At 55.7% G+C, this 22,335-nt stretch overlaps 6 protein-coding genes across 6 annotated transcripts; 4 read left to right on the top strand and 2 right to left on the bottom strand.

Moving 5' to 3' along the window:
• The first annotated feature begins 457 nt into the window (after positions 1 to 457).
• PHACADRAFT_260221 (uncharacterized protein) lies at positions 458 to 3,911 on the top strand. The gene is made up of 5 exons (XM_007398346.1): positions 458 to 704; positions 760 to 834; positions 884 to 1,403; positions 1,458 to 3,405; positions 3,462 to 3,911. Exons 3-5 carry the CDS (start codon positions 900 to 902, stop codon positions 3,638 to 3,640), a joined length of 2,631 nt encoding a protein of 876 aa, XP_007398408.1. The 5' UTR covers positions 458 to 704; positions 760 to 834; positions 884 to 899; the 3' UTR covers positions 3,641 to 3,911.
• Positions 3,912 to 4,116: 205 nt separating this feature from the next.
• Positions 4,117 to 7,344, top strand: PHACADRAFT_30669 (uncharacterized protein; the record flags this gene model as incomplete). Its single annotated transcript, XM_007397569.1, has 3 exons — positions 4,117 to 6,335; positions 6,384 to 6,632; positions 6,684 to 7,344. 3 exons carry the CDS (start codon positions 4,117 to 4,119, stop codon positions 7,342 to 7,344), a joined length of 3,129 nt encoding a protein of 1,042 aa, XP_007397631.1.
• Positions 7,345 to 9,106: 1,762 nt separating this feature from the next.
• Positions 9,107 to 11,049, top strand: PHACADRAFT_198150 (uncharacterized protein; the record flags this gene model as incomplete). The annotated part of the gene is made up of 10 exons (XM_007398347.1): positions 9,107 to 9,341; positions 9,394 to 9,422; positions 9,474 to 9,683; positions 9,735 to 10,029; positions 10,107 to 10,138; positions 10,228 to 10,404; positions 10,460 to 10,570; positions 10,623 to 10,780; positions 10,831 to 10,905; positions 10,962 to 11,049. 10 exons carry the CDS (start codon positions 9,107 to 9,109, stop codon positions 11,047 to 11,049), a joined length of 1,410 nt encoding a protein of 469 aa, XP_007398409.1.
• A 6,583-nt stretch (positions 11,050 to 17,632) lies between these two features.
• On the top strand, positions 17,633 to 18,427 carry PHACADRAFT_260228 (uncharacterized protein). The gene is made up of 2 exons (XM_007398348.1): positions 17,633 to 18,103; positions 18,166 to 18,427. Exons 1-2 carry the CDS (start codon positions 18,044 to 18,046, stop codon positions 18,376 to 18,378), a joined length of 273 nt encoding a protein of 90 aa, XP_007398410.1. The 5' UTR covers positions 17,633 to 18,043; the 3' UTR covers positions 18,379 to 18,427.
• Positions 18,428 to 18,660: 233 nt separating this feature from the next.
• Positions 18,661 to 20,535, bottom strand: PHACADRAFT_260229 (uncharacterized protein; the record flags this gene model as incomplete). The annotated part of the gene is made up of 2 exons (XM_007398349.1): positions 19,645 to 20,535; positions 18,661 to 19,589 (listed from the first exon to the last, which is right to left on the bottom strand). Coding segments are annotated over exons 1-2 (1,653 nt in total), but the record flags the coding sequence as incomplete, so codon positions are not given.
• Positions 20,536 to 20,708: 173 nt separating this feature from the next.
• On the bottom strand, positions 20,709 to 21,557 carry PHACADRAFT_211395 (uncharacterized protein; the record flags this gene model as incomplete). Its single annotated transcript, XM_007398350.1, has 2 exons — positions 20,709 to 21,193; positions 21,259 to 21,557. The coding sequence occupies 2 exons, from the start codon at positions 21,555 to 21,557 to the stop codon at positions 21,100 to 21,102; spliced, it is 393 nt and encodes a 130-aa protein (XP_007398412.1). The 3' UTR covers positions 20,709 to 21,099.
• Positions 21,558 to 22,335: the final 778 nt, after the last annotated feature.

Consider the following 22,335-nt stretch of genomic DNA (forward strand, 5'->3'; position numbering starts at 1 on the left):
GTGTCCCTGTTCTTGGACCTGCAACGAAATTGGCCAGCAGTAAGTAATTCCTGCATCTGAGCCAATAGAGTTGAGATTCGAAGGTTCGGTGGGAGCATTAGCCATCAGGAAGGCTGGGCACGCAGATCAGCGGCTGTCAGCTCCGCTCTACGTTGCCGACGAAAATTGAAGCTCCGCTAGAACGAGCCCGATGCTGTCAAGTGATACGAGCCTGCTCCGTCGCGGCCTGAAGACGTGGGATCTCGAGAACTTCTGAGCGTGATGAGCTCACTCTGACGTCGGCCATAAAATATTCTCTCGTGCGATAATTTGCGGCAGCAGCGCAACAGCGGCGACGCTGGAACTAGGTCGAGACCACCAGTTCTGATCTGAAACGACGCCGGGCGTGGCTACGGCACAGCATCATCTCAGTCACACGCGTTCAACTTCACTAGAGCCTCGAGCCTTCACCACTCCCTCCACTTCCTCTCGTTCTTGTGTCCCCTTATCTGCTGAAAAGGCACTGTGATGACTGCGCGGCGCCAGGCGTCGACGACCTCTCTTTCTCGATACCAGCGAAACAACACGCCCGATTTCGCTGACCGTTCTTTGGACTTCTGCAATGCGTTTTGGGGCACGAGCGATGCTGGGGTGGATGTACTCTTTGCGAGAATGAGGGGGGCGATCAGGACGATGGAGGAGCTCAGGAACTTTTGGAAGGAGAGGTATGTTGCATCTCTATCTTGCAAAGGGGACCTTGGTCGACCGTTGTACGTGAAGGGCTATGATAGAGGAGCAGTATGCAAAACGTTTGGCCTCCTTAGCTAAGATCACGCTCGGGAAGGATGAGATAGGGTGCGTATTCGATATCTGTGCATGGTACGAGGTGCTGAGACTCTAGTAGCGAGTTGCGGAACTCGATGGAGACCCTCCGGCTTGAGACGGAGAAACAGGCCAGCTTCCACATGAACGTTGCGCAGCAGGTCAAGAACGATCTCGAGTCCCCTGCAAACGCCCTCCTCAACCGTCAGCTGCACCATAAGAAGACGTACCAGACTGCGATTGAACGCGAATTCAAGATGAAGCAGCAGCAAGAGTCGCATGTCAGCCGTGCGCGCGAAAAGTACGAGCAAGACTGCGTCCGCATCAACTCGTACACCGCCCAGTCTACGATCATGCAGGGCAAGGAGCTCGAAAAAATCCAGTCCAAGCTCGATCGCGCGTACCAGACCATAGGCGTAAACGAACAAGACTTCCAAAAGTTCACCCGCATCCTGCAAGACACAACAGTCAAGTGGGAGCAAGATTGGAAGGATTTCTGCGATCGCTGCCAAGATCTTGAGGAAGAGCGGATGGAGTTCATGAAGGACAACATGTGGGCGTACGCGAACACTGTGTCAACAGTCTGCGTGTCAGATGATGAAGTGAGTTGGCGACGCTCTGTAGTCCACAGGGGCAGACTAACGTTGTAAACCCAGTCTTGCGAGCGTGTACGTCTTTCCCTGGAGCAATTCGAGCCGGAAAAGGACATGGAAACTTTCGTCTACAACTACGGCACGGGCAACGCCATCCCCAGCCCACCTGTCTTCATCAATTACGCCAAACCCGAGACTATCACTGCATCTGCACAACGCCCGGGTAGCCGCCCTGCGAACTTCCAGCGCGTCACCGAACGGCCCCATGACTTCTTCCCGCCGCCACAGCCCCTTGCCGACGAAGACCTCGAGCCGAGAGACAACACTGCTGGCATCGGTGCAGGCGGTGGTAGGTCTGATCCCGCTGCACAAAGCCAATCTCGCCCTGCCAGCCGAGCTAGCTCGCGAAACCCGCCTCCGGCCCAAGCACAGTCCATCAATGCCGCCGGGCCTAATGGCAGAAGTCTCAATACCAACCGTGATGCTGTACTGGCGGATCCGAACGCAGAACCCATCGCTGCGAATGAACAGACCATGCTCAAGGTCGGCGATCGAGCATATCCGGTCGACCTGTCTAGCAACCCGCAGGAGCAACGTTCTGGATCTGTCAATGGTGGCGGTGTCCCGGGCCGAGTGGGACAAGACGACGATCCGCTTGCACGGCAGATGGAGGCACTCCGTGCGGGCAGTATTCGTAGGAGCCAGCAATCCAGCCCTCTGGATCAGCAGCAGGCCCAGGCCCGACCCACACACCAGACTCGAGACAGCTCGTCGCAGCTGTCGCCGCCTCCTGGCGGCCGTGGTGGCGGTCCCCCGAATAAGCGCGACTACCGTATGTCTGCAGAGATCGTGGTCGGAGGCCCTCCGCCAACGGCTTCTCGTCCTGCTTCGCCAAACCCGCCCACTGCCGTCCTTGCTATGCCCCCACCTTCCGCCCAGCAACAAGACCAGACGGTCCAGAACGTTCTGGCAGACTATGGCCAGTCCTTCCCCGGAGAGCGCAAGTCGATCAGCAGACCTGGCAGCCGTGCTGGAAGTATCAGCGGTCCTCAAGCTATTCAGCCTCCGCAGCCACGACATGCTAGCTCGGACAGCATGACGGGAGTAGGAGCTCAAGGGCGCTCGCCGAGCCCCCAACCATTCCACTCTCCATCGCGCGCGCCGAGCCCCATGCAGCAGTCGCACCAGCGCGGCGTCAGCCCTGCAGCTCAACGGAATGTCAGTCCAGCCGTCCAGCCGAGCCAGCTCCCGCCTCAAGTTGGCTCGCAACCCGCCAACGTCCGGCGCAACAGCATCCGCGCACCTCTTGGTGCAATTGGCGGCGTCGCCACGCCATTCGCTCAAGCAAACGGTACGCTCACAGGCCCTGGACACAACTCACGGCAAAACTCTATATCACAGCAGCCGCAACGCTCCGTTTCTCCGAACCCTGTTGGCATCACTCTCGACCCCTCTGGCCGTGTCGTCGCCGACGAGCTCGCTGAGCGGTACAGATACCAGCAGCCCCCTGCCGCCCCTCCCACCCAGCAGCCTTACCGGCAGCAACAGCAACAGCAACCGCAGCAACCTCAGCAACCGGTACGCCAAGGCAGTTATCCCTCTCCGCAGGCGCCACTTCAGAACCCGTATGGTCCGCCGCCTCCCGCACAAGCACCGATGTATAGCCAGTCATACATGCAGCAACCGCCACCGCCCCCTCCCCCGCACCAACAGATGCCTCCACCGCCGCAACAGCAGCCCCAGTACGCACAGCAGTATCCAGGCTACGGCCAGCAGCGGGCGCAGCAGGATTACGGACGGGCGGCCAACGGTCCTGGGCGCACGCAGTCCATCAGCTACGGCCAGCAGCCCCAGCAGCCACCGTATGGGAACGGCGCCGCGCCGCAGTATCCTTCGCAGAACTACGGTGTGCCCGACCCGAGTCGTGGGCCGTCGCCCCAGCCGCCTGCGCACTCGCAGCCCTCGCCGACTGGCGCGTACACCGACGACGGCCGCCCGGTCTTGTTCTACGGTGAGTTTCCGCTGTGTCTCAAAGGTGCGGGCTGTCGCTGATTGCATGTTTTGCAGTGACCGCGCTGTACGACTACCAGGCCGTCATCGACGAGGAGTTCGATTTCCAGGCGGGCGACGTCATCGCTGTCACTGCGACGCCTGAGGACGGCTGGTGGAGCGGCGAGCTGCTCGACGAGGCCCGGAAGCAGCCCGGACGGCACGTCTTCCCCAGCAACTTTGTCCGCCTGCTGTGATGTGGCTGTGCCCCACCCTGCGCACTGGCCGTGTGTGCCTGCCGGCGCTGCACCCGATGCAAAGGCATACTGACGAATAATGACTTTGCTACGCTCCTCGCTACATCCTGTGTGTATCACGTTGCGCGTGAACTTACGTTTATATCTTCTAGCTGCATTTTGTCTGTGCTTTTATTTGGTGGACCTTGTTTGTTCTACGTTCTAACTGCTCGTACTGCGTCGGCACGTACATTTTAGTTATTTAAGCCCGACTTGTCCAATGTCATTTTCAAATACTTTGTGCTGTCAAACCACTGCCTTTTGTTTGTTGAGTTGTCGCTTTATCTACCACCGTGGTTGTGATGACGAGCCCCGTGGGAAGCTATGCAAACAGGTGCAAAGCGTGGTTGAACCAATCCGCGGTGACGCTTCCGCTCCTTCTACACTTCTACATTCATATCCGATTTCCCTCCTCTCCTTGCTGCGACACCTCAGTCATGTATCTCGACTTTTTAGCCCACCTTTTACGCTCGCTGGATTCTAGTTTCCACTCAATTTTCAAATGGGTCGTTTATTTCAACCGCTGGTCGCAGGTCACCTCTCCTCCACCGTCGGCCGTGCTGGAATCGCCGATTCCGAATGCTACTCCTGGTTCATCCTTTACCTCCGCTGATACGACCTTTACCGAACCAGATATTTTTCTCAGCGGCGCGAAACATGCGTTCTCGTTGGACCTTCCTGATATCGGCACCGCGAAGGAGCAGATACTCTCGGGCTTGCTTGGCAGCCTTGGTCTGGACGAATGGATATCGCTCCAGGGAACGCTTGGCGCAGCGTCGGATCTCCCTGAGATATCTCTGACGCCTCTCGTTCCGTTGGTCATCACGATTCTATCTGTTCTTGTTCTCTGGTTCGTCTTGCAGGAGTTGTTGCCTGCTGTGGACGACGTCGGACAGCAAGCTCTTGATGTTTCTGCCAAGGACGTTCCATTCCAGAGGAACAGGTCGCTTACCCATTTGGCTTTCGGCAATATCGAAGACCTCAACTCGGGCTTGCATACCACACCGTTACTGGAGGACGCCACGGCCGCCCAGACGTCGTCTAATGCTTTGGACACTAGCAATTCTGTGCTCGCGATTGAGCCTGAAGACCCTGCGCCGAACATTGGAGATGATGCAATGGATCTTGCCCCCATGGTTTTCACAGACCCCACGACGCTCCCGGCTGACGATCTTGATTCGCCTTTCGAGGTCTCCCTTCGTCCTCCTATCTCGAAGAACTCCGATAGGTGCCCGTCTGTTCCACCTTCGACAGCCAAAGACGATTTAGGACGCATCTCTCTGCGTACACCGACTGCTACCAACATCCAGAGCGTTCCTTCGGCTGCGCCTTCGTTCGATGTCTTGGAACCTCTTGCGGCTGCCTCTTCGGATCTGGCAACTCAGCTGATGGACGAAAACCTCGAGGAATCTTTGTCTGACGAAGTGCTGCAGTCTGCTGGTCTCATAACACCTGCCGACTCGGTTGCTGAGGTCGTCGTGGACGTTTCCATGGTCTCACTGGGGCCAAGCGGTGATCCGCCCCCTCCTGTACTCGCACATGGCGTTGGCGCATTTTCCACTGCAGTTTCGAATGACGAAGATGCCGGTCCTTCTCTAGCAAATGGTACTTCTACCTCTGGGGGCCCGACTATATGCGCTCGTCTTCCTATCATAGAGCTCGAGGACGATACCCTCGACATTGGAGACGACCCTTTGCATCTTTCTAGGGTATGTCCCGCAGTCACTGCGGATCATGCGGCCAAAGACGATAGCTGTGCTTCCAATGACCAACAGCCCGCCTGCGACGAAGTTACGGTTCGGATCCCTCTCACAGCTGGCCCTACCGACGGTGCCCCTACGAAGCTAGCTAAGGCGACAGCCGACCCGCACGTTGCACTCAGTACTTCTTCCGCCTCCAAAGTCACCCAAGAATCGACGACGGCACCGACAGACCCTATAGAGGAGATTTCTGACTATATGCCCTCTGACTGGTCCCTGGTGACGCCAAAGAGCGATCTTAGCGATCTTATCGACGAGCCGATGACGGCGCAGGACTGGACCACTGTCAAGTGCTACATGGGCTTTCAGGATGACCAAGTAAACGAGTCGGAGCAGAAGCAGATGACCTTCATCCACGACTATCGCCTCTCCATTCATTTCCCTGACCCCTCCCCTGCTGCGCCGTTGAACGCATTTGAGCGTATGCCCAACGCAGATGATCTTTTTTGCTCCTCACCTAATGCGCGGACGCGATCCTTGTTCAGAAATGAGCGCCGTCGGGCTCTGTCGGAGCCGCCTCTGTTCAGCGACCGCGAATGGATTCGTTCGGAGGTTGACCCTACCCCCAAGCTTTCTGCCACGAGGGCGCGACTGGACATCTTCAAGGATCCCCGCTGCCCTGTTGTTCCTGCGGAGGCGGACAAGCGGTTTCCGCTTACGTCGCCTGAGCTCCAAGGCTGCTTCCCGTCTATTGCGGCGCGGATGGGCTTCATCACTCACAATCGCAGCCACCTTCGGTTCATCCCACGGGCTGAAATGGACTATGTTCTTGAAGGCGAACGGGCTGCGCTGAAACTGGCGACGGCTCACGAGCTCAGACGTAGGCATTCGATCGGCGGGTTCCACCTCTCGAAGTACGGCTTGACGAAGACGGCATTTCTGCGCGCTTACGTACCGTGAGTCGTATTTTCCATTGTTTGGGTTTGCGCTAATGTGTCCTTCAGGTATATCAAAGACCAGATGTCGTATGCGGAAGTTACAGGCACCGGGATCGAGCCTTGGGGTCGAGTGATCACTGCGAATCCTGAGGATAAATGCTCTCCGACAGGCAATCGACTAAACTTACCGAAGTTCTTGGAAGTCAACAGGAATCGGAGTGGGCCGGATGTCAATGTCAATGGAGTAGACTTCAAAGCAGAGTATACACGCCCTGTCCCGCCTCTAAGGCGAGATCCGAACCATCCGTCTGCAGGGTAAGTGAGCTCACCGTTGGCGTAGTGTCTGCATTAACGCCTTCCTTGCAGGACATCGTCCCGGCCTAAGACAAGTATTGATGAACAAACCAGTACCCCTTCCACGCCCCGGAACCGCAAAGCTCGTCACTCTCTGCCTCGTTTCCCTTCATTCGCCACTGTGGTTCAGAACGAACTTCGGCGATCGAACAGCTTCCAGTCGAACGCTCATTCCACTAGCCCTGATGGTAGCGACCACAAGCGAGCCAGGTCTGCAAGCCCGTTCACCTCGGCCCCAGGACGTCAGAAGCGCACTCGGTTCGCAGAGCCGCCAGTTCAAGGTGACGGCCCCAGCACGGCGTCTCCTTCGCATTCACCTGGCGTCGCGCGTCAGCAGTCCATCCTCGCACGGCGCTGCTCCGCCTCGCCCCTCCAGCGTCTTTCCACCGTCGGCCGCCCGCGCAACCTCGAGACCGTCGTGGGCTCGCCGACCAAAGCGGAGTCAACGACGGCGGTCACCGTGGTGCACTCCTCCATCGCGTCTGCACCGTCTCTGGACGCCATGGCAGCTATCGTTAGGGACGAGGGCTGCGGCACGTGGCAGCCAAAAGCGGGGACTGGTTCGTCGAGCGCGAGCACACAGGCTGCAAAAGCGTGTGCGCGGATTGATGATGATGGCGTCCTGGAGAAGTTCGAGAGCGAGTTGGTTGCGGGCGGGTCGTCCGGTCAGTAATCATCGTAGGCAATTCGTTTCGATCTGGTTGCCTATCCTTCCTCTTTTCGATGTAACCGTTATGTACTATGATAATCGCCCCTTGTTTTCTCTTTCACTTTTACTGTTCCTGTCTTATAGCGATACCCCTATATCTTTTGTTGTGTATACCATAGTTTAGCGTAGTGTATGATATAATCTTGACGTACCCTTCAGGAGCCATCCGCGGGTATATTTACCAGAAGTCGAGCCTGGCCGGGCCAAGTGCTCTCATCTTCAGCGCTACCAAGCCGATATTATCATCATCATATTGTGTGCTTCTGGGCTTACCTCCTGCTTTTGCGGTGATTCTTTGTCTGAGGTAAAAAATGACTAGCCCGGTACATTCAAATCAACAACTATGAAGGCGACCGTACGCGATTTTTCCTCAGCGATTGCATCATGCGATGAGTCATGATTCGTGCGTACACAGGCCGGTCAACTCATAGCTAGATGTAAGCCTGCTCCGCGCGGTCTACGCTCGACTTAAGCCACACAGGTGCCTTTGGTTACAAGTCACGCAGATCAATTGCAACGTCGTAGACAGGTACCTGAACGCAGTCTTGCAGCTTTCCATACGCGTGACTGGGGCGAAAATTGACCATCGAACGTGCGGGATCCCTCCCATTCACACAGACCTCTACCGGTACTGTTAGTTTCCAGAGTATGTTAAAGGTGTGCTATGTAAGTTGTACAAAGCTTTAGCGCGATATGTTTAGCAGAAAAACATGCCTGTCGAGCACGGGGAATCTGAGGGCCTCAAGGAGTGGTGGATGGCTGTAACAGAATTGAGCAGTGCTCGTACTTAAAGTGCTGGTGAGCACTAGTAATCGGAAGCTCCCAAATGCCGAATGCCCGTCTGTTTGACGTAGTCTCGGTTCCGGACGTTTGACTACAAATGCCATTGGCAACCGGTGATTGTCCATCACCACTGTACACTGCTGCTCCTGTTCTCTCCCGCGTGCTATTATGTCTGGGGCTGCATGTCTCCGCGCATGCATGATCTGTTAAAGAAACTGAAACGTCCGGCAGACCGATGAAACGGCAGTTTTGCAAGGTTCGGCTTAGATCAGCGCTCGGCGAAGCGAATAACTGGTGTCTGTGGTTATTTGTTAAACCAACAGAGCTCGAAAGGGAGAGAGAGTCCGCAGTGGCGAAGGTCTCGATTTTCGGGATGCTACTGTGCACCCATGCATTTACACTCCAATGAATATGCCGGAATTCCCACCCTAGGCCAAAAGGAAGACCTAAAATGGAGCCATAAAAGAAATAAGTTACTGTACCGCTACTACGACCAACAGTTCACGTTACGGCCACAAACCCTTTGAACAGATCGAACCGTCGAGGTTGAAACTGCCTGTCACGGTCACAGGGACCTTTCCTTTGGGCGCTGCTATAGGAGGCGCACGCTTGCGAAGCTGCGCACAATCTGATTGGATAGTAGTCACGTGCGCATCTGGGGCTTCAAATGTCACGCGTCACGGGATGTTTGAACTGTTGGGGTCAAGGAGGAGTTTGAAACACTAAGCCATGCCGGCGAAGCGGGCGCGCGCTGATGCTCCGCCAAGATTGTCGTTACATGAGGAAGCGACCCTTACAGGTTTCACATCTCTGGTCGGGCTTCAGGCCTCAGGCTTTCAGGAATCTAAATCCAAGACAAACGAATGTCATGGAAGCAATTCGGACTCGAGGTGATCTCTTATGAAGGAGCTGTTCGAGGTTTGTCTTCTGTTCTGTGGCCACAATGCTTGACTTATCGCTTGACTTTCTCTCTCTTGCTTGGAAAGGGGTGCCATGGCTACTCCTCTCGTGGGTATTGTACGGTGCTGTCAAAGCCGTGTACAACCTATACTTTCACCCTTTGGCAGTGTTCCCAGGGCCAAAGTTTGCCGCTGCTTGCGACTGGTGGCAAGTGTACATCGAGGTGATCAAGGAAGAGAGTCTCTCGAAGAAGCTTATCAAATTGCACGAGCAGTTCGGTGAGTGCGAGCAGATTTCAGCATGTAATATAAATCCAATTGTATCCGGCAGGTAGCATTGTTCGGATCGGCCCAGACGAGGTATGATTCTTGCCCTCACGCCTCCACCTGACTTACGCAAATGGTGTGCAGCTCCACTTCGCAGAGCCCTCTGCATATCATGAGATTTACACTTTCAAGAATCAGTGGGACAGGAACATGAAATTGTACCACTATTTCGCGGAGGAAGAGTCTACGCTTACTATTCCTGACTATCCAAGGGCGAAGAAGCGAAGAGACATTACCTCCTCGCTCTTCTCTCGCAAAAATGTCGTTGATATGCAGTACCTGATCCAACAATGTGTATGCACGGCTGTTTTGAGGTCATTAATGATCGCTAATGTGACTCGGTAGCTGGACACGGCTTGCGAGAACATCGACAAGCATATCAAAGAGGACAAGTCTATCAATTTCTACAAAGCTTTCCGCTGCTGTGCGGTCGATATCATCTTCACCATGTGCTTCGCACGTAGCATGAACACGACCAGTGAACCGGGGTTTAACGCGCCCGTCACCACTGCTATCCATGCTTCAATTCCAATCTCAATGGTGTTAAAGCATTTCCCGATTGTTCAGAAGCTCATAAACGCCATACCTCCTCCTCTCCTTGCCAGACTCCGACCGGATTTAGACGGGCTCGTGAAAATGCGTAAGTTTAATACATGCGTTCACCGTCGTCTGTTTTCTACGATTGCGGTACTAATTTTTACGAGCAGATGCTTACAGACCAGGTCCAGGAAGTCAAGGCCGATCCGCAAGTGCTGGCAGACTATCATCGGCTTACGATTTATCACGAGTTCCTAAAAGACCCTAAGAACGTCCCCTCTGATGGATCCCTACGCGATAGGCCGTGCTCTTCGTGAACGCTGGCGCAGACACGGTAGCCACTGCCCTCGCTGTAGGCACACTTCATGTTCTGTCCAACCCGGAAATCCACGCGAAGCTGCAGAAGGAGCTTGTCGAGGCGTGGCCCGACCTCGACGATGTTCCGCGTTTTGAGCAGCTGGAGAAGCTTCCCTACCTGGTACGTTGCCGCGCCAGTGGCTCGGAGCTATGATCACTTACCGTTTTCTACGTAGACGGCAGTACTCAAAGAGAGTCTGCGCACCAGTCATGGGGTCGTGCAGCCTATGACGCGCGTCGTTCCCAAGAAAGGCGCGCAGATCTCTGGGCACTTCATCCCCGGCGGTGTGAGCACCATTTCATCCTCCGCTGCTTTTTTCACCTGCTTACTAGGAATAGAGTATTGTTGGCATAAGCAATATTTTTGTTCACTGGAGCGAAGACATCTTCCCAGATGCCCACGCCTTTAAACCCGAACGCTGGCTTGACGCCAAGGCTGACCTGGATATTTGGCTGGTCGCGTTCTCAAAAGGCCCTCGCAGCTGCCTCGGTATCAAGTAAGTTATCTATAACACATGTCGCTCAGCGCGCTGAAATCGTTCTTCAGCCTCGGGTGGTGTGAATTGTACATGAGTATGGCGAACCTGTTCCGCCGTTATGACATGAAACTCGATGGCGTTGGGTATGACCCGTCCATTGTTATACACATTGTACTTTATGCTGATAATATGGGTACAGAGCTTCGGACTGGGTGTGGAGGGACCTGTTTCAGCCTTATTACGAGGGGCCTGACATGATGGCCAAGGCCCAACGACGCACGGTCTGATCTGGCACTGGTTATATCTGCAGCCATGATATTTATGGGGCCTCGTATGTATTTATTCATCTCTGTTTCCTTCTGTATACAACTTTGTCCCTCTTGTCGCGTGATATACGTCGCGTAACGCGGCGTGCCGAAAGCCATCGAAAATTTGCTGCCGCAGCGCGGCGTTCATCTGATATGTCGAAGCTGATATCGGCATACGTATTGAATGTTCTTTCACAAGTCTAACTCTTGTGGATTCATATAGGGAACGAACCGAACGGCGCGCAGATCGTCAACACCAAGAGAGTCGAAGCTCACGAGGTGAGCACCGCGTTCCACGATGGCCACCTCTGCTCGCCTGTCTCATACCGTCACCGAGCTGCAGCACTGTTAACACCTCCGGGTAATACCTGCATTGGGACTTCCTCAGCGTGCTGGAACGTTTCGATGTCGTATTTGAGCCTCCCGTGACCTACCGCCCCAGCTCATCTCGCGTCAATAGCCACGCCGGCGAGCTCAACAGCAAGCACAGGCCGGCGGACATGGCGGCGTCGCCCGCGAGCTGGCGCGGAGATCTCTGCCGGCACCATATGTCGCAATTTGGCGACAGACTCAGCGAGCGTGCCACCAACGGCCACTGCACCGACCTTCGACTTGGCATTCGTGGCCCGCGGCTCGCGCATATCCAGCACCAGAACGAACCCTGCAGTCATAACGGTACATCGTATTGCGATAGACGGAAGCTGATTGCTCTACTGACGGCCAGCCGGGGTTCGCGGGTCTGGAGATAGCAGCTTTTTCTATTTTATATGCGGAACAAGTACTCACCAGAGAATAAACTACGACGTGCTGCAGCCTGAGCAGGTCTGAGCGTCCGCGAAGTCGAGGAGCACTGCACTCGCGGGAGATCAGTATGCATCTGGACCACCAGTGCAAAGCGGATGCTCACATTCTGTTATTCGGGTCTAGCTGACAAGTCCAGCCAGCGAGATCATCACTCCAATGGTGATGGAGAGCAGGTACTCTTGAAATAAACACCGTCGAGAAACTTCAATATCGAGACGGAGAGTTTCTGCATTGTTGAAGTGTCAGCATGTTTTATAGACGGCGTTCCAACTTCATGGCATGCTCGCTTTTTGTGGTTTCAAATTTCTGCTAGCACGATACCTTAGAGCTCCGAGTCGGAACCAAGTGCACGCCGAGTCCCATCCGCGTGAGGGCGGCAGTACGTGGCGAGTAGTGGCGTGTCAAGCCCAGACGCAGCGTGTGACTTCTTCGACTGAGATGTTGACGTCTAGTGCGTGCGTCCGGGTCACGGTTAAGTGGATGCCGTCAGCCATGACCATACTGATATGGGGGTCCCGGAACAGGATGTCGCTCAAATATAATCCACTGAGATTTCGAAAAACCTATACAATGAGCGCCCTGCCAGAGAGCGAAAGTCAGAGTCGCCTGTACTGAAATGTCATCCGGAGTTCGCTGCGTGTGGTGTCTAGTCATTATAAAAAATTGAAGATAGAACTCACTCTTGAAGGCGTTGCTGAATCTTACAGATGTTCGTCCGCTGCGGATAAGTGAAATAGCATCAGATTTTTTCACATGTGGGCCTTGTAGCTGATGTGCATTCCATTAGTAGCAGTGCATTGCTATTCTTACTTGGGCTGAATGACACACGTCCGTGTATAGCTAGACCAATAAGCTCGTGGCGGCGCCATCTCAATCAATATAATCGTCCGAAATCATCCTCCCCCCACATCCTGGGAGGACTATGCGCAGTGTCCTCTGGTTCCAAACCCTGCTCTTCCCCGATTTCCACATCATCTTCAATTCACCCACAACTCACCCGTGACCCAAAGCCCGTTCGCCCGCCCGACAGAATGCCCCGCTAGCGCCTACGGGCAACGTCCGTGCTCGTCCTAAGTCTTCGCCTGCGGGTCCTCTCCGTCTACATCGCTTTCCCCTCCCTCATACTCTTCGCTCCCCTGCACATCAGCCTCCGGCACCTCCGCAGCCTGCTCGAGCGCCGCCGTGTGCCGAGTGCTATCTGCGGTGGATCGCACGATTTCCGAGCCCGTGTCCGTCACGGTGGACGCTCCACTTGTGCGTGTGGCCACGAGGTTCCGTAGGTACTCCTCCCTTGCATCGTTAATGTCAGAGAACTTGGAATGCAACGCGGGTAGCAGCCACTCGGCCTGTTCGGCGATGTCGAGAGTGATTGTGGTGCCGTCGATGGTGTGCTCCGTCGGGTACGGACAAGATGTCTTCACTCGTGATGCTGCTACCGAACTGCAGTTTGCCCGATTCGAGAGCCCAGGTCAATTGCGTGCGGCGCAACACGGAGCACAGGATCCTCTTCGAGACTTCGTGGCTCAGTGGGTGGTTCAGGCCAACCTTAATACAAAGACGATGCATGTGCGGGGAGTCTGCCACGGCTCGCAAGCCGTCCCAAAGGATAGTGTCCGCGAGCTCGACATCCTTCAATGAGAGGACCGGAGTGATGCTCTCGATATGTGCGAGTGGAGACCCTGTACCCTGCCAGGGTGCGGGGCCTCCACTCGCACATATCGAGAGCATTTGGTCGGCAAACCTCAATGATGGCTTCGATAGAATTGTGCATAGAGGGACGGGAAGAGTTTGAGATTCTCGCCATGTCTGATGAAAAGTAGCTAGCAAGATTCGCATGATTTGCATGGATCGAAAGACATACAAAATATACCGCCGTTCCGACACTGGAGTTCCACATGCGCGAAGTCGGATTCATCGAGTACCAACGCACGCTGAAAGGCTGCGTCCCATGTACGGTGGTCAAGGCCCATCCAACGACCAGGCTCGAGGATATCAGCAACCAGCACTGCTTGGAGGGAAACCGCCGTATCTTTACGCTGCCATATCTTGCAGGAGGAGAGGGACGATGGAGCACGTCGACGAACTCTGCGTGAATGGTCAACTGGCGATGGATCAAGGAAGGTTCGCTGCAGCTGCAGCGCTCGAGGGTGGGGGAGCTGTCAACGATCCGTGCGAGTTCGGTCGTGCTCTTCAACGTTAGTCCCCTCAGAGTGAGGGTAAAGAGTCGGATATAGGATGGGGTGACTCTCGGTATCGATTTGAATGGGGCCCAGCCGACGACCATCAATGCAGGATCTTGTGCACTGCTCATAGCAGTGCAGACAAATGTTGTGTCGCGGAGTCGGGTTGGAAGCCCATGGACGTGGTGAAGCCAGGGTTTCGCCTCCGTAGCCTCTTGATTAATCTGTATTAGCTTGATGGCCCCGGACAGAGACGAGGTCGCGAACTGGGAGCCGTAGACGATGTTCTTCAGGAATCGTACATCTTCTGCCCTGCGCAAATCGAGTCGTCGGAAGAGGATAGGTCTGATCGCTTGCATCCAATGCTTGCATACGAGGCTAGCCGCAGCGAGTCCGCCCTTCACTTCGCGTGAATAGTAGACATATTCATGAGGCTCAAGGCCTGGAAAGAGGCAATTCAAGATGGCCGACAGTGTTTCGGATGGTAAACTGGCTCCTGCAGCGCGCGACATCTTCTGGGGTGGTGAAACGGACGCAAAGGAGACGAGAATGTGATTATGAGCGTGGTGTATGCAGGCGGACGGTGGGTGACGCACCTACAGCACTATATCACAGCAGCGCATGACGCCACTGCCTCGTGGGTGCAACGTTCACAAGGACATGACCTTGCAGTGTTTGCTTCTTTTCCGCCGCCTTTGGTATCTGTGGCAGTCACGCCTCCGAAGTGTCCGGCGGTCCCAAATATGACAGCTCCACAGCCTGTTGCATAGGATATTCATTTATCGCACGGCACCTCTTCCGTGCAGTGACGATGTCCATTGTATGCCACGAAGCAGCGAGCTTCAGTGCCCTGGTGCTTCTGAGTCGGCGGCTGTCATCTTCTGGCTTTCCGTGTGAACGCGCAAACACGCGCGCCTTCCGCCGCTGGTGGGCTAGCGACAGGAATCGTGCGCAGAAGACTGCGCCTTGTCAGATACATCGACGATCGCCCGCGAGTCCATGTGAAGATTCCCGCAACGCTCCGAGATCGCGCATCCTGGCGGCCGCGAAGCGTCAGTGCGTGGCATACATCCGAGTAAGTAACGCTGATCACATTCCTCGACGGCAGGTGCCATAGACTGTATGTGCCATCGGCATGCCAGGACCTGTGCAATTCCGAGCGGCAGCACGGTTCAGAACCCTCATATGTCTGCATCGCCCAGCCGGCATCGTCTCGCCTCTCATGCAAGGGTAGTCACTAGTCATCGCCTTAGGCCAAAGCCGGGACGGCATATGCACGTCTGCCGGGACTCGGCCGAAGACAGTATATGTATCTCTGAATGTGCGAAGCGAATACTCACCAGAGAATAGACCGCAACGTACTGCAATAGAGCTGGATGTCCGCAAAGCCAAGAAGCGCTGCATTCGCGGGAGGTCGGCAGACATCTGGACCACCAGCGCGAAACGAATGCTCACGTTATATTATTCGGGCCTGGCTGACAGGCTCGGCGGGCGAGTTCATACTCTGGTAATACGGGGAAAGCATCTGCGAGAAATCCGGCAAGAAATTTCGCGATCAGGACGAAGGCAGAGTATCTGCATTTGCGAGTGTACTGGCAGTAGTACGTTGGACGGCACGCCAAACGCATACTCACATTCTGAGGCCTCGCTGCATGTGACGGACAAAAGCTCGACATCGCGGCGCCATTCTTTCTTCGTGTATTGGCGGCAGGGGCTTTCATGTAGCTCAGGACACATGCGAGGCCGCGGCCGACTCAGCCGAGCTCGATAGTGGGGTGGGGGTTCTGCGCGATCGGTACAGGAAATGCCACGCGGCAAGGCGGTTCCTGGCAGGGACGAATACTAGCGGATGGTGCCTTCGCTTTGAGATGAGCCGGGCGGCCATGCTGATTGATCACGCCGAGTGCCACGAAGACGATAGCACCTCCGTTTGTATCTGACGCTTCGCTGGCCCAGTCTTCCTCAGCTGTCTGCCAGTGATTTATAGGCGTCTCGAAAGCGGTCGCGAGCTTGGCTCGTCCGCTGATGGCTTTTTCCTGCTGCAGTTCCACAAGCTCTATCAATCCCAGTCGTAGTACAATTACTAGCAGCTTAGTTGTACTTAGGGACGTACTTTCATAAAAGCTTGTGTCAAGTTTGGAAACAACGTTGCGGCGCGCCCGGCGTATTCTCGGATTAAGTCCCTGTCGCGTCCGCTGAGTGGCATTTCCGGGCGTGTTTCGACGTGACCCTCATCGCTGTTTGAACTCTTATGCACACCCGACTTCTTCAGCAGCATTGGCCCAACATAAATTTGTCATAATGGCGGGAAATAGGTCGAACGCAGAAGCCGACCTCGCATGGTCAAGATCGCCTTACGCGTGCGGGAACCTTGAAGCGTAGAGGTGATGCGATTGCGATAGCGTGAGGTCAGCAGGTCAGTTCTGCGGTGTACTTCTGCCTTGCAGGGAAAACAAGGCTAGTCATGACCCTACCTAACCTTAAATACAGCTCCTAGTTGGCGACTCCTACTTCCGCCCTTGCTCTCGTGTACAGACCGACGCGTAGAAATCTTCCTTCGCTGCGGAGCTCCTTCGGCCTTGTGCAGACACCTGGCCTTCAAGGCATCTCAGCACCGCAGACCGGCATCAACCGGTGCCGCTCTCCAGAACAAGAGCAGCGAGGGCACGATATTAGAGATATTCAGCTCATTCCACGAATCGTCTCCATTTCCCGAACGATTCGCACACTTCAAGCGGCAACTGTGGACCGACGACCTTGTTGAAAGTTGGAGGAGGGTGCTGAGGGAGCTGGAGGGTGTCACCGAGAACATGATAGCTTGCGGGAGTCAGGTCCGTTCCGTCGCTATATCCTACGAGCTACGATGCTAACCGGCTGCAGAGCGTACCTGGTGTTCCGTACTCGTCGCTCAGCTCAGGGCTGTCCGCACCTGAAATCGAAGGCGTGAAGCCGTCGGGATGTGCTATTATCCGCGGTGCTGCGCCGGAAGCGGAGGCCCACGACTGGGACCGCGTTATGCGCAAATACATCGCTGCGAACAAGGCGAATATCAGAGGTGTGTAGCTTGTCGTTCTACGTTCTGCGACCTCAGTATGAAGCGTTGTGCATGTAGGGTCTCCGGCAGCGAGCATCATGTTCTACGAGCTGTACGGAAGCCCTGTCTATATCCAGGCGCGATCTCACCCACACGTCATCAGGGACGCACGAGTCGCTTCTCGCCAATGACGCCTGTCTCCCTCTACACCCCCATCTCATACTTCGACCGTCTGTGCACTGGAATCTGGCCCCCATGCCCGCCTCAGTTCATGCCCGGGCCGCACATGGACGGGAGTAGCATCGAGCGGTGGGAGGACGAACAATACTGCAGGGCGTACGCACCAGCCTGAATGCGGAAGCACTGCGTATGTACAGCGGCTGCCTCAACTTCAACATAATTCGACCCGGAAATGGTTGGATGTAACGGTAAGTTGGTACAAGTCAGCACATTCTGGCTTTGATATGACTTCGAGCTTCTAGAATGCCGAGCTAATCACCCTCGATAAACACAACACCTACCCCGCCGTGGACCCTCAGTACGCGGATCTTAGTGGCAAGGTCGTTCTCGTCACCTGAATCTCCAAGGGCATTGGCTGCGCAATCGCCCTCGCGGTGGTCTAAGCAGGCGCGAAGGGCCTCGTCCTACTCGCGCGCTCGAGCCTGGACATCGTTAAGCAGCAGTGCATCGTCGCCCTTGCAGCCGTCCGCTCGAGGTGCTCGCCATCGCGTCGGACGTCACCAACACCGACTGGATCGCCGCCGCGGCCGCGCGTGCCGAGGCGACGTTCGGACGCGTCGACGTCAACGTCAACAGTGCGGGCTACCTCTAACGCAGCCGCATCACGGACAGCGACCCCGAGAAGTGGCGAAAAATCTGGGGGATCATCGTCCGCGAGACGTACGGCTTAAGCGCGCCTTCCTCCCAACCCTTCGACAGGTGCGCAGGCGACAGGATGGTCAATGTCTCCCGCACCGACGCGCACACCTTCGGCCCGCGGTACTCTGTGTATTCGGTAAGCCTGTGTAATGCAGCGCTTGCACAAGTTTTGTCTGACCACTACCGTTCCCTTGGCAGACGTCGAAGCTCGCGGTGCTGCGCTTCGCTGAGTTCGTGAATGTCGATTACGGCGCTCAGGGCGTGCTCGTCGACATGCCCGAGCTGGTCACGTACAACAAGATCGTGTGGCTCGTCCGGGAACGCTACGACTGGCTTGTCGAGTGGACCCTCGATGGGTCGTGGAGGCGCTGGTTGCGAAGAAGCAGGAGATCGTTGACGGGGATGAGCTGAAGTCCACATGGTTGTGTAGCATCGTGCTATTCCGATGCGTCCTATCCTTGCGTCAGGGTTATGCCTGAGTAGTCGGAGCCGAATATTATGGCACATGGCTCTCATTGTATTCTCGATTTTCGTCTTCTATAGAGATATGCATGTTGCAGAATCAGATGAACACGCGAAGATAGCTGTGCTATCGGGGCTGTACCAGTGTCACATTGCCTTGTGTTACCTTAAGACTGCTAACATAGGGCACGATTCTAGTGATGTGTATAGCTAGGCCGATAAGCTCGCAGCAATGCTGTCTCAATGAATACAGCCTCCAACATCATATGTCCCCACATCCAGGTAGGACTATGCGGAGTGTCCTCTGGTTCCAGATCCTGTTCTTCTCTGATTTCCGCATCATCCTCAATTTGCCCGCAACTCATCCATGTCCCAAAGCCCGCTCGCCCGCCCGACAGCATGCTCCGCTAGTGCCCAACGTCCGTGCTCGTCCTTCGTCCACGGCCCGACCTTTCCATTTCCGCCGCCGCTCCCCCCTCCCTCATACGCTTCGCTCCCCTGCACATCAGCCTCCGGCACCTCCGCAGCCTGCTCGAGCGCCACCGTGTGTTGAGTGCTATCTGCGGTGGATCGCGCAATTCCCGAGCTCGTGTCCGTCACGATGGACGCTCTGCTCGTGCGTGTGGCTACGAGCCTCCGTAGGTACTGATTCCTTGTAGCGTCAATGTCAGAGAGCCCGGGACGCGACGCGGGCAGCAACCACTCGGCTTGTTCGGCGATGTCGAGAGTGATTGTGGTGCCGTCGATGGTGTGCTCCGTCGGTACGGACAAGATGTCTTCACTCGTGATGCTGTGATCAAAATTGCTGAACTGCAGTTTGCGCGACTCGAGAGCCCAGGTCAGCTGCGTGCGGCGCAACACGGAGCACAAGATCCTCTTCGTGGCTTCGTAGCTTTGGTGGGGCAGCATGCCATCTGCAATACAAAGGCGATGCATGTGCGGGGAGTCAACCACGGGTCGCAAGCCATCCCAAGGGAGAGTGTTCGCGACCTCGAGATCGCTCGATGAGAGGCGCAGAGTGATGCTCTCGATATGTGCGAGTGGAGACCCTGCACCCTGGTCCGCATTTGGTCGGCAAACCTTAATGTCGACATTGATAGAATTGCGCCCAAAGGCCAAATAAGAATAGCGACCTGAGGAGCAAGAGATTGTCGCCATGTCTGATGAGGAGTAGCTAGTAAGCTTCGCATGATTTCCATGGATTAGAAGACATACCAAACATATCGCCGTTCCCACGCTTGAGTGTCACACCCGCGACCTCGGATTCCTTTAGTGCCAACGCAAGCTGAAAGGCTGCGTCCCATGTACGGTCGTCAAGGCCCATCCGACGACCAGGCTCGAGGATATCAGCAGCCAGCACTGCTTGGAGGGAGACCGCCGTATTCTTAGGATGCTTTATCTCAAAGGAGGAGAGGGCCGATGAAGCACGTCGACGAGCTCCAAATCTGCGTGACTGGACAACCGGTGATGGATCAAGGAAGGTGAGTCCGTTGCAGTCGCAGCGCTCGAGCGTGGAGAGGCTGTCAACGAGCCGTGCGAGCTCGGTCGTGTTCGTCAACGTGAGGTTCTGCAGAGCGAGGGCAGAGAGTCGGACGTAGGATGGGGTGACTCTCGGGATCGATTTGAATGGGATCCAAGCGGCGACCGTCGATCCAGGATCTTGTGCGCGGCTCGTGACAATGCATTGGAATGTTGCGCCGCGGAGCCTGGTCGAAAGCCCATGGACGTGGTGAAACCATGGTTTCCCCTTCGCAGCTTCATAATAGATGTGTATGAATTTGATGGCCCCGGACAGAGATGAGGTCGTGAAGTGGGGGCTGTAGACGATGTTCTTCAGGAACTGTACATCTTCTGCATTGCGCAAGATGAGTTGTCGGAAGAGGATAGGTCTGATCGCTTTCGCCCAATGCTTGCATACGAGGCTAGGCGCAACGACCCCGCGCTTCACGTTCTGTGCCCGTAGGGAGTATTTCCGATCAGTACCAAGGTCTGGCAAGAGACAATTCAAGATGGATGACAGCATTTCCAACGGTAAATCGGCTCCTGTAGCGCGTGACATCTTCAGGAGTGAAGATACGGGCGCAAAGGAGACGAGAATGTGAGTACAAGTGTGGTGTATGCGGGCGGGCGGTGGGCGACGCACTTACAGCACTATATCACGGTAGCGCACGGCCACTGCCTCGTGGGTACAGCGTTCACAAGGACATGACCTTGCAGTATTTGCTTCATTTCCGCCGCCTCAGGCATCTGTGGCAATCACGCTTCCGAAGTGTCCGGCAAACGTGACAGCCCCGCAACCTGTGTCATAGGATAATCGCTAGTCACATGGCGCTCCTTCAGTGCGGTTACGTTCATTGTCTGCGAGGAAGCAGCGAGAGCCAGCGCTCCAGTACTTGAGCGGCTGTCAAGGCACGTCACCTTCTGACATCTCGTGTGAACGCGTCAACACGCGTGCCCTCCGCCACGCGCGGGGGGTCTGGATCAGCGACAGGCAAGTGCGTAGAAGACTGCGCCGAGAACATGATATATCTCGGCGACCGCGAAGTATCGGACATGGCGCGCATCCGAGTGACGCCGGTCGTGGCTCTCAACGGCAGGTGTCATAAATTGAATATGGTGTCCTCAGCAAAGGCGCACCAGGATCTGCGCAACGCTAAGCCGCAGAACGGCTCAGAGATCCCATATGCCAGCACCGCCCCAGCTCTCGTGCAAGGGCACCTCAGGCTCAAGAAAGGATTCTTTCGCACAGCCGAGGGCCTGGAGTCTAGAGATTGAGGTAGCCCACGTCAGCCAATGAGTCGCGCAAAGGCTGGTAGCGGCGGCACTGACTTTCCAGGTGCCACAGTAGCTAGCGCTGGTGTTGGGTCCGCGCTGGACCGTTTTGACGTTGTAACTGAGCCTCGGAGTCCTGCGACCAAGACCTTAAGCTCCTCAACTCGGCTCGCATCGATAGACACATCGGCGAACTCAACGGCAAGGACAGGCTCTCGGACTTGGCCGTTCGCGAGCCGGCGGGAAGATCTCCGCCAGCCAGCACGCGACGCGATATCTCGACACTTGCGCGTACGCTCTGTGGCGGAGACGACAGAGATCTGGATAGCAACTGTCAACGAGCTGGTCGCGCGCATGTTGACAATGGCAGTACTGACGTTCCGGGCTGCAAACGTGTCGGGGCGGCATATCTTCTCTCTGAGTGTGCGAGGCGAATATTCCAGCAGAAAAAAAGCTGGAATGTGCAGCGGCAGGTCTGGGCATGCATGGAGCAGAAGAGTACTTCCACGTTCGTGGGACGTTCGTGGGCATCCGGCAAGAGTTTCAGTTCGGCGGCCTAGACACGGGAACTTATTATGTTACACCGGACTAGCCACACCGGCTTAGACGTTCATAAGCGCCCGGATCCACTAAGCGCCTTGGGGCCTGGCTGAGACACGGCCCTGGCTGAGACACGGTCGTGGCTAAGACACCGTGTGTCTAAGACATGTAATTAGCGTAATTACAATAAAACAATTGCGCAGGAAGCGTGAATCGAACCCACCGATTGCCCAATGAGCACTAACACCTGCACCACCAGGCCCTACACTGTAACCGTTAGGTATTGACCTAACAACCTTTCTCCAGCCACTCACGCGGCCGACGTCTCAGCCACGGTCCAGGGGCTTAGCCACGCAGAAACCGGCCCGCTCACCATCGCCTTTGTGGCGTCCCCTAGCTCATTCGGTTCGGTCCCGCCGCGCCGTACAGCTGGGCGCGTACCGCCTGCCACTCGCTCTACGATGGCGTCAGAGCAGCTTACTTGCATCTGCGAAAACCCGCCTGAGCTTTCTCACTGGCTCAGTATACGGTCTGCCAACACAGCGTCGTGATCCTACACGCCTCGCGCTCTTCCCGACGTACTTCGGCGCTTAT

Source organism: Phanerochaete carnosa (genome assembly GCF_000300595.1).
Source record: "Phanerochaete carnosa HHB-10118-sp unplaced genomic scaffold PHACAscaffold_7, whole genome shotgun sequence".
NCBI lineage: Eukaryota > Fungi > Basidiomycota > Agaricomycetes > Polyporales > Phanerochaetaceae > Phanerochaete > Phanerochaete carnosa.

Coding starts and splice junctions, on each gene's coding strand:
- PHACADRAFT_260221 (XM_007398346.1), top strand. CDS start 900: ATGGAGACCCTCCGGCTTGAGACGGAGAAACAGGCCAGCTTCCACATG. Junction 1,404..1,457: donor TCTGCGTGTCAGATGATGAA/GTGAGTTGGCGA, acceptor TTGTAAACCCAG/TCTTGCGAGCGTGTACGTCT. Junction 3,406..3,461: donor CCGCCCGGTCTTGTTCTACG/GTGAGTTTCCGC, acceptor CATGTTTTGCAG/TGACCGCGCTGTACGACTAC.
- PHACADRAFT_260228 (XM_007398348.1), top strand. CDS start 18,044: ATGGTCAATGTCTCCCGCACCGACGCGCACACCTTCGGCCCGCGGTAC. Junction 18,104..18,165: donor CGCGGTACTCTGTGTATTCG/GTAAGCCTGTGT, acceptor TTCCCTTGGCAG/ACGTCGAAGCTCGCGGTGCT.